Here is an 11,358-nt window from a genome sequence, read left to right on the forward strand (position 1 = left end):
CCTAATCCAGGCACTTGTCATCTCCCGTCTGGATTACTGCAACTCGCTGTTGGCTGGGCTCCCTGCCTGTGCCATTAAACCCCTACAACTCATCCAGAACGCCGCAGCCCGTCTGGTGTTCAACCTTCCCAAGTTCTCTCACGTCACCCCGCTCCTCCGCTCTCTCCACTGGCTTCCAGTTGAAGCTCGCATCCGCTACAAGACCATGGTGCTTGCCTACGGAGCTGTGAGGGGAACGGCACCTCAGTACCTCCAGGCTCTGATCAGGCCCTACACCCAAACAAGGGCACTGCATTCATCCACCTCTGGCCTGCTCGCCTCCCTACCACTGAGGAAGTACAGTTCCCGCTCAGCCCAGTCAAAACTGTTCGCTGCTCTGGCCCCCAAATGGTGGAACAAACTCCCTCACGACGCCAGGACAGCGGAGTCAATCACCACCTTCCGGAGACACCTGAAACCCCACCTCTTTAAGGAATACCTAGGATAGGATAAAGTAATCCTTCTCACCCCCCTTAAAAGATTTAGATGCACTATTGTAAAGTGGCTGTTCCACTGGATGTCATAAGGTGAATGCACCAAGTTGTAAGTCGCTCTGGATAACAGCGTCTGCTAAATGACTTAAATGTAAATGTAAATCTGGAATGGCTCTTTGATGTTGTTGGCACAATGTGTCAATAATAATACTGAAGAGGGCTGTGTTTCTCACGCAAACACCCACATGCGCCGCCCCCTTCCATTAAAACAATTGCATTTTCTATTTCAAACACATTTTCAAGTTCCCCCCCCCCCAAAAAAGAGAGAAGAATGAAACCCGTCGCACAACTTCTGACCGAATATTGCATCAACCGGAGTTCTGTGTGTCCAGACCTGTGTGGTCACAGCTCACCCGAGGGTCGCGTCAGCCTGGCCAGGTTGGCTTTATGTTAAAGATTGAAAAAGCTCTACTTTTGTTGCTTAATAAATTGCCCCATCTAGCGGCAATGAAAGCGAAGTAGACAGACTGCACAGCCAAATTCAGCAAATGCGTAATGTAATAACACAAGTTTGCGAAAGCGGGTCCGATGACAGGTCGATACAGTGCCAGTCAAAAGTTTGGACACACCTACTCATTCAAGGGGTTTTCTTTATTTTTTACTATTATTCTACATTGTAGAATTGAAATGCATTGTAGAATAATAGTGAAGACATCAAGACTATGAAATAACACAAAGAAACATGTAGTAACCAAAAAAGTGTTAAACAAATCAAAATATATATTTTTAGATTCTTCAAAGTAACCACCCTTTGCCTTGATGACAGCTTTGCACACTCTTGGCTCTCAACCAGCTTCAGTTTTATCTAAATCTATTCATTCAAAGACTCAATCATGGACACTCTTACTGACAGTTGTGGCTGATTTGCATGATGTGTTGTTGTCTCTACCTTCTTGCCCTTTGTGCTGTTGTCTGTGCCAAATAATGTTTGTACCATGTTGTGCTGCTGCCATGTTGTGTTGCTGCCATGTTGTTGTCTCAGGTCTCTCTTTATGTAGTGTTGTCTCTCTTGTCGTGATGTGTGTTTTGTCCTATGGTTTTATTTTATTTTTAATTCCAGCCCCGTCCCTGCAGGAGGCCTTTTGCCGTTTGGTAGGCCGTCATTGTAAATAAGAATTTGTTCTTAATTGACTTGCCTAGTTAAAAAGGTCACATAACATTTTTTTAAATACAAATGAGGTAGTCCCTGGAATACATTTTTAATTAACAGGTAGGCCTTGTTAAAGGTTAATTGGGGGAATTTCATCCTTCTTAATGCGCTTGAGCTAATCAGTTGTGTTGTGACAAGGTAGGGGTGGTATACAGAAGGTAGCCCTATTTGGTAAAAGACCAAGTCCATATTATGGCAAGAACAACTCAAAAAATCAAAGAGAAACAACAGTCCATCATTACTTTAAGACATGAAGGAACATTTCAAGAACATTTAATGTTTCTTCAAGTGCAGTCGCAAAAACCATCAAGCGCAATGATGAAACTGGCTCTCATGAGGATCGCCACAGGACAGGAAGACCCAGAGTTACCTCCGCTGCAGAGGATAAGTTCATTAGAGATACCAGACTCAGAAATTGCAGCCCAAATAAATGCTTCACAGAGTTCAAGCAACAGACACATCTCAACATCAACTGTTCAGAGGAGACTGCGTGAATCAGGCCTTCATGGTCGAATTGCTACAAAGAAACCCCGACATAAAGGACACCAATAATAAGGAGATACTTGCTTCTTAACATGAGCAATGGACATTAGACTGGTGGAAATCTGTCCTTTGGTCTGATGAGTCAAAATTTGAGATTTTTGGTTCCAACCGCTGTCTTTGTGAGATGTGGAGTATGTATGGTTCCCACCGTGAAGCATGGAGGAGGAGGTGTGGGGGTGTTTTGCTGGTAACACTGTCTGTGATTTATTTAGAATTCAAGGCAATCTTAACCTGCATGGCTACCACAGCATTCTGCAGCAATACGCCATCCCATCTGGTTTGCACTTAGTGGGATGATCATTTGTTTTTCAACAGGAAAATGACCAAACACACCTCCAGGCAGTGTAAGGGCTATTTGACCAAGAAGGAGAGTGATGGAGTGCTGCATCAGATGACCTGGCATCCACAATCACCCGACCTCAATCCAATTGAGATGGTTTGGGATGAGTTGGACCGCAGAGTGAAGGAAAAGTAGCCAACAAGTGCTCAGCATATGTGGGAACTCCTTCAAGACTGTTGGAAAAGCATTTCAGGTGAAGCTGGAATGCCAATAGTGTGCAATCATGGTAGACAGTTACCAACACGTTTTCAGGCATAATTTGCAAATATATGATCAAGCTACGACCAATAAATGATTTAACCTTGAAAAAAAGAGCCTCCAGAATCTACAGACAGATGTCACGTAAAATAGGCTTAAAACTGTGGGAATTTCATACATACAAATAACTTTAGAGGTTATATTCCCATGTACTAAATAAAAATAATAATAATAATGTTTTGCGTTATATGCAGTAGGAGCGAATGTGCCTACTATGGTCTTGGACATATGGTCTTGCTCTATGGTCTTGCTCTAGCCAACAGCTGGTAGATACAGTGTGGGTTGGGTACATACAAACTGTACCTAGGTTTCCATCTAATAGGCGACAGATTTTCATGCGAATATTCTAAAATCTTCATAAAGAAAAGGTGCGTATTTTCCCACCAGTGGTGTGTTTAATTTATGGAGGACCACAAACAATATCATCGCGTGACTCCAGATTTAGTTCAACATGATGATCATTATATCAATACTTGCTGCATAAAAGTGTTTCCACAGGTATTTATCGCATAATTAATTTTACAGACAGAAAGATCCCACCGTGTCAAAAGAACAAATTATCTGTTGGCATTTATTAAATAATATGGAATCACCCTGTTTCAATCAATCAATAAAATTGTATTTGTCAATTGTGCCGAATATAACAGGTGTAGAGCCCTTTCCCAACAATGCAGAGTTAAAAACTATGAACAAAGGAAATAATAACACAATACAATAACAATAACAAGGCTATATACAAGGAGTCCCGGTATGGAGTCAATGTGTAGGGAGGGGTATGGAGTCAATGTGCAGGGGTATGGAGTCAATGTGCAGGGGTATGGAGTCAATGTGCAGGGGTACGAGGTAGTTGAGGTAATTGGAGGTAATACTGCATGTACATGTAGGTAAGGGTAAAAGTGACTAGGCAATCAGGATAGATGATTAACAGAGTAGCACAGTGTTGGTAGTTGAGGTAATATGTACATGTAGGTAAGGGTAAAAGTGACTAGGCAATCAGGATAGATGATTAACAGAGTAGGACAGTGTTGGTAGTTGAGGTAATATGTACATGTAGGTAGGGGTAAAGTGACTAGGCAATCAGGATAGATAATAAACAGAGTAGCAGCAGTGTTGGTAGTAGTGTAGGTAATATGTACATGTAGGTAGGTGTAAAGTGACTAGGCAATCAGGATAGATAATAAACAGAGTAGCAGCAGCGTATGTGAAGAGCATGAAAGAGTGTGAAATTGTTTTGTGTGTGTGAGCGTATTGGAGTGTCAGTGTAGTATGTGTGGGTGTGTGGGTAGTGTCCAGTGAGTGTGCATAGAGCAAGTGCAAGAGAGCCAGTGAAAAAAAATAATATATATATATGTCCGGGTAGCCATTTGATGAACTGTTTAGCATTCTTATGGCTTGGAGGTAGAAGCTGTTCAGGAGCCTTTTGGTCTCAGACTTGGTGCTCCGGTACCGCTTGCCGTGTGGTAGCAGAGAGAACAGTCTATGATTTGGGTGTCTGGAGTCTAACCATTTTTAGGGACCTCTGACACCACCTGGATGGCAGGGAGCTCGGCCCCAGTGACAAGCATTTCGCTACACCCGCAATAACATCTGCTAAATATGTGTATGCGACCAATATACATGTATATAGTGTATTTATTTATTTGATGTACTGGGCTGTACGCACTACCCTCTGTAACGTCTTACGGTCGGATGCCAAGTAGTTGCCATACCACAAGGTGATGGAGCCAGTCAAGATGCTTTCAATGTTGCAGCTGTAGAACTTTGTGGATCTGAGGGCCCATGACCAATATCTTTAGCCTCCTTAGGGGGAAAAGGCATTGTCGTACCCTCTTCACGACTGTGTTGGTGTGTTTGGACCATGACCTATCCTTAGTGATGAGGACACTGAGGAACTTGAAGCTCACGACCCGCTCCACTCCAGCTCTGTCGATGTGAATGGGGGCATGCTTGACCCTCCTGTAGTACACAATCAGCTCCTTTGTCTTGTTTCCGTTGAAGGATACTTTGTTGTCCTGGCACCACATTGCCAGGTCTCTAAACTCCTCCCTATAGGCTGTTGTTGTCGTTGGTGATCAGGACTTCTACCGTCATGTCGTCGGCAAACTTAATAATGGTGTTGGGGTCGTGCACGGCCATGCAGTTGATGGTGAACAGGAAGTACAGGAGGGGACTAAGCACGCACCCCTGAGGGGCCCCGTGTTGAGGGTCAGCGTAGCGGAAGTGTCGTTACCTACCCTCACCACCTGGGGGCGGCCCGTCAGGATGTACAGGATCCAGTTGCAGAGGGATGTGTTCAGTCCCATGGAACTCTGAGCTGTAGTCAATGAACAGCATTCTCAGGTAGGTGTTCCTTTTGTCCAGGTGGGAAAGGGCAGTGTGGCATGCAATATAAATTGCATCTCCTGTGGATCTGTTGGGGTGTTATGCTTTGGGATGGTGGTGTTGATGTGAGTAATGACCAGCCTTTCAAAGCATTTCATGGCTACAGATGTGAGTGCTACAGGGCGATAGTCATTTAGACTGGTTACCTTGTCATTCTTGGGCACAGGGGCTATGGTAGTCTGCTTGAAACATGTATGTATTACAGACTGGTTCAGGGAGAGATTGAAAATGTCAGTGAAGTAATTTGCCAGCTGGTTAGCGCATGCTCTGAGTAAGCATTCTGGTAATCGGTCTGCTCCTGCAGCCTTATCAATGTTAACCTGTTTATATGTCTTTATCACATCAGCTACGGAGATCGTCTAGTCCGTAGAGGTACTTCTCAAAGTGTTAGCAACACTCGCAAAACACTGTTTTTCAATCTGAGTGTACCTTGTCTCTGCATCACTCTTTGCTGGTTAGCATTTTACCACATATTTCACAGTTCCTTGCATTGTGGCTTGTTTTAGCTCTGCCATGTCCTTGACTCACACACTTTTCCTCCCAGTAGCCCTCTCTCGTCCTAGCGGAGCTGCTACAAGCTACATGCTGTATTAGCTTGTGCTGCGGTTCCCCCGTCTGCAAGCTAATATGCCTAGCAACATCCTGTTGTATCTTCTTGTATTCAAGTTAACCGGAGTTGTACAAGTATAGTGCATTGAGCTGGAATCTCCTGCTCTCCGCCTGCTGTGCGTGGGCTGCACGTCCCCTGTGGTTACGTGGCCTCCGATACAATATGCCACATCCCCCTTATCAAGACATGCCTTTCCCATATAAGATAAAACGAGAACAATTCTCTATAAATCCTGGATACAATTCTTTGCATAGTGAACGCTGCATTTATAACACAGCATTTATAACACTGCATTTATAACACTAGTGACGCAAGCCTACCAGACGAGCTAAATGCCTTTCATGTTTGCTTCGAGGCAAGCAACACTGAAGCATGCACGAGAGCACCAGCTGTTCTGGATAACTGTGTGATAACGTTCTCGGTAGCCGATGTGAGCAAGACCTTTAAACAGGTCAACATTCACAAAGCTGCGGGGCCAGATGGATTGCCAAGACATGTACTCAAAGCATGCTCTGGCAGTGAACTGGCAGTGTGGTGGCAATACAACAACCTCTCCCTCAATTTGAGCAAGACTAAGGTGCTGGCTGATCATGGACTACAGGAAAATACGAGCTGAACAGGCCCCCATTAACATCAACGGAGCTGTAGTGGAGTGGGTCGAGAGTTTCAAGTTCCTTCATCAAGTTTGCGGATGACACAACAGTGGTAGGCTTGATTACCAACAACGACGAGATGGCCTACAGGGAGGAGGTGAGGGCCCTCGGAGTGTGGTGTCAGGAAAATAACCTCACACTCAACGTCAACAAAACTAAGGAGATGATTGTGGACTTCAGGAAACAGCAGAGGGAACACCCCCCTATCCACATCGATGGAACAGTAGTGGAGAGGGTAGTAAGTTTTAAGTTCCTCGGCATACACATCACAGACAAACTGAATTGGTCCACTCACACAGACAGCATTGTGAAGAAGGCGCAGCAGCGCCTCTTCAACCTCAGGAGGCTGAAGAAATTTGGCTTTTCACCAAAAGCACTCACAAACTTCTACAGATGCACAATCGAGAGCATCCTGGCGGGCTGTATCACCGCCTGGTACGGCAACTGCTCCGCCCACAACCGTAAGGCTCTCCAGAGGGTAGTGAGGTCTGCACAACGCATCACCGGGAGCAAACTACCTGCCCTCCAGGACACCTACACCACCCGATGTTACAGGAAGGCCATAAAGATCATCAAGGACAACAACCACCCGAGCCACTGCCTGTTCACCCCGCTATCATCCAGAAGGCGAAGTCAGTACAGGTGCATCAAAGCTGGGACCGAGAGACTGAAAAACAGCTTCTATCTCAAGGCCATCAGACTGTTAAACAGCCACCACTAACATTGAGTGGCTGCTGCCAACACACTGACACTGACTCAACTCCAGCCACTTTAATAATGGGAATAGATGGGAAATGATGTAAAATATATTACTAGCCACTTTAAACAATGCTACCTATTATAAAGTTACATACCGTACATTATTCATCTCATATGCATACGTATATACTGTACTCTATATCATCTACTGCATCCTTATGTAATACATGTATCACTAGCCACTTTAACTATGCCACTTTGTTTACATACTCATCTCATATGTATATACTGTACTTGATACCATCTACTGTATCTTGCCTATGCTGCTCTGTACTATCACTCATTCATATATCTTTATGTACATATTCTTTATCCCCTTACACTGTGTATAAGACAGTAGTTTTGGAATTGTTAGTTAGATTACTTGTTGGTTATTACTGCATTGTCGGAACTAGAAGCACAAGCATTTCGCTACACTCGCATTAACATCTGCTAACCATGTGTATGTGACAAATACAATTTGATTTGATTTTAATTGTCATTAGAAACCACATTTGTTTAAGCAAGTCAGCCATATCAGCTATGTTTTTTAAAAGGCAGTAAATGCCTGAATGAACTGTTTTGCTGCCAGACAAGGCTTCGCTGATAGCCTGGTGTAGCAGTGGTAAGATGTTGGGAAAGCTTTATGTAGTCCTTAACAGTTTGTGGGCACCATTATAGTGCAATTCATGTATTGTGGCTTTGCTGGCATGCATCCCACTATGTGTTTTTGCCCCACCAAAATGTACATGTTAAAATCACCACTGTGGACAACGAACACAGTTGCATTTTATCAATGGCAGAGATACTGTGACGAGATCCTGAGGGCCATTGTCGTGCCATTCATCCACCGACATCACCTCGTTTCAGCATGATAATGCACAGTCCCATGTCGCAAATATCTGTACACAATTCCTGGAAGCGGAAAATGTCCCAGTTTTTCCATGGCCTGCATACTCACCAGACATCACCTATTGAGCATGTGTGGGATGCTCTGGATCAACGTGTGTGACGTGTTCCAGTTCCCACCAATATCCAGCAATTTCACACAGCCATTGAAAAGTGGGAAAACATTCCACAGGCCACAATCAACAGCCTGATCAACTCTATGCAAGGGGCAAATGGTGGTCACGCCCCTACTTCTGACCCATGCCCCTACTTTTTTAAAGGTATCTGTGACCAACAAATGCATATCTGTATTCCGAGTCATGTGAAATCCATAGAGGGATAGGTTGATATTCTGGCACCACCCGGCCAGACAGCCTATAGGGAGGAGGTCAGAGACCTGGCTGGGTGGTGCCAGAATAACAACCTATCCCTCCCTCAATGTAACCAAGACTAAGGAGATGATTGTGGACTACAGGAAAAGGAGCACCGAGCACGCCCCCATTCTCATCAACGGGGCTGTAGTGGAGCAGGTTGAGAGCTTGAAGTTCCTTGGATTCCACATCAACAACAAATTAGAATGGTCCAGACACACCAAGACAGTTGTAAAAAGGGCACGACAAAGCCTTTGGCATGGGTCCTGAGATCCTCAAAAGATTCTACAGCTGCAACATCGTCCTGTCGGTTGCATCGCTGGCTGGAACGGCAATTGCTCGGCCTCTGACCGCAAGGCACTTTAGAGGGTAAAGCTGCCTGCCATCCAGGACCTCTACACCAGGCAGTGCCAGAGGAAGGCCATAAAAATTGTCAAAGACCCCAGCCAGACTGTTCTCTCTACTACCGCATGTCAAGTGGTACCGGCGTTCCAAGTCTAGGACAAAAAGGCTTCTCAACAGTTTTTACCCCCAAGCCATAAGACTCCTGAACAGGTAACCAAATGGTTACCTGGACTATTTGCATTGTGTGCACGCCCCCCCCCCCTTTAAGCTGCTGCTACTCTCTGTTTATCTTATATGCATAGTCACTTTAACTATACATTCATGTACATACTACCTCAATTGTATATAGCCTTTACTACTCTTATTTTCAAATGTCTTATTAGTAGTTTTTTTTTTTTTTTTTACCTACACACACCTTTTTTTCACACTATTGGTTAGAGCCTGTAAGTAAGCATTTCACTGTAAGGTCTACTACACCTGTTGTATTCGGCGCACCTGACAAATAAACTTTGATTTGATTTAATGCATTTCAATTGACTGCTATGAACTTTAACTCAGTAAATCCTTGAAATTGCTGCATGTTGCAATTATATTTTTGTTCAGTACAGTTAAGTGTTTGTTAATTGTTTCAACTGATATGATTTAATGTTCTATTGTAATGTCAAATATGGAATATTAGTATTTGAAAGGAGTTTTCCATCCCAAACCCATAAGAAATTCACAACAGACATTTGCATAGTTGAAGAATTTATTTGTGTGAGGAAACTGGAACCAATGGCTCTAAAAAACAATGTTTAAAGAGTCCTGACAATGTTAGAAGAGCAAACATTGGCAAACTTAAGAGGGTAAAACCTAATCATAACTTCTCACTTTGATTACAAAAAAGCTGCAAATAATACAAAAAGAAATCAAGTCTTCACAGTAGGTGAAAAGACTAAATCCAAGAGGTGCAAACATTCCTTTCTTAACCAATCCCTCAAAAGAGACCATTAATAATATTAACATCAATAAAAAAAAAATACAAGTTAAAAAGAGTCTCAAATCTCTAGCAGCAGTGAGAGCGGCTGAAGTGAATTTGAGCAACGGGTATGGGAAGGGTGTTGGGCGACCATTTCAGACAGTTTATGCGGAGAGGTCGCTGCTGTTGAAGCGCTCTTGGTCGTAGACCTCTGCGATGACCTTGCGACCCCCGAACCAGCGGTCGTTGAGTGCCTGGATGGCCTTGTTCATCTCCGAGGCCATGGAGAACTCCACAAAGATCTTGACGATGATCTCGGCATCTTCCTCCTCTCCCTGCTTCTCTTGGTAGATGATGACTCGGTTGACGGCACCAAACTTGCCACACTCCTCAGTTACCTCACCCTCCAGGTCGTCATCGATGTCCTCTGGCCCCACCATGTTCCGTAACACCATCACCGTAGACTGGGGACGAGTACGACAACATGTCAATATGTATTCCAATCCAAATCACATTACAGCAAAAAATATAATCTTTTCAGTGAAAGTACTGCACCTTTTGTGAAATGTATGCCACGAAACAAGGCAAATATCACAGAAGCAAACTGGCCCAAAGGGCCCAAAAAGGTTACCTTTTTTTTAAGCACAGAAACACATTTAAAATCGGTGAGAAGTACAAGAAAACATTTATTTGCATCCTGTTTCCTTTTTCGATACGTTCTGCACATGTGCTACACAAAAACCTGTTTCTGATATTTACACCTCTACTCAATACAACAGATTGAATTTACCTTCAGTGTTCACTGTATAATAGAATAGGCTACTGTAGAAAATGGCTGATTTGCTCATATCCAAAAGCCTACATGTGATTGGGCAGGCGGAATGTAGTAAGAAATATAAATGCATACTGTCATTGTGGCAGTAAGTGGAAAAAAACTATATGAAACCATATTTAGCCTACATTACGCCTTAGACCAGGGGTGCAACTTTGGTTTTAGAAGTCGGGGGGACATAACACTCCAAACAGCCTACCAGATCGCTCGGAGGTGTCCGCATGGTCCTAAAGCACACCGTTGCCTCGTTTAGTATCACATTCCAATGATAAAACTGAGGGGGGCTAATATGCAATTTCAGAATGTGGGGAATACATTAACCCCCCCCCGCCCCCAGTGAAAGTTGAGCCCCTGCCTTAGACCGTATATTACGCTCTCCCTCCCACACACACTGCTCCAAACTTTGAAAAGTTAGCAACAAAAAATATTTCTGATTAAGCTTAAAATTACATTGAGGTGGCCTCCCGGGTGGCTGGGTTAGAGGTTAGAGTCCAGGCTCTGTCGCAGCCGGCCGCGACCGGGAGGTCCATGGGGCGGCGCACAATTGGCCTAGCGCCAGCAGGGTTAGTGAGGGTTTGGCCGGTAGGGATATCCTTGTCTCATCGCGCACTAGGGTCTCATGTGGCGGGCCGGGCGCAGTGCACGCTAACCAGGTGCTCGTTGTTTCCTCCGACACATTGGTGCGGCTGGCTTCCGGGTTGGCTGCGCGCTGTGTTAAGAAGCAGTGCGGCTTGGTTGGGTTGTGTTTCGTAGGACG

General features: G+C 44.3%; 1 protein-coding gene across 3 annotated transcripts in view; it reads right to left on the reverse strand.

The window, feature by feature from the left end:
* Positions 1-9,541: 9,541 nt before the first annotated feature.
* Positions 9,542-11,358, reverse strand: part of LOC118361473 (poly(U)-binding-splicing factor PUF60-like) — a 31,008-nt gene continuing 29,191 nt past the window's right edge. For all 3 annotated transcript variants that reach the window (XM_035741439.2, XM_035741437.2, XM_035741438.2), the window contains one exon: positions 9,542-10,233. In XM_035741439.2, the coding sequence (XP_035597332.1) occupies positions 9,934-10,233 (300 nt within the window). In that variant the 3' untranslated portion in view covers positions 9,542-9,933. The remainder of the gene's footprint in view (positions 10,234-11,358) is intronic.

The sequence above is a fragment of the Oncorhynchus keta genome, chromosome 28 (genome assembly GCF_023373465.1).
Source record: "Oncorhynchus keta strain PuntledgeMale-10-30-2019 chromosome 28, Oket_V2, whole genome shotgun sequence".
Classification (NCBI taxonomy): domain Eukaryota; kingdom Metazoa; phylum Chordata; class Actinopteri; order Salmoniformes; family Salmonidae; genus Oncorhynchus; species Oncorhynchus keta.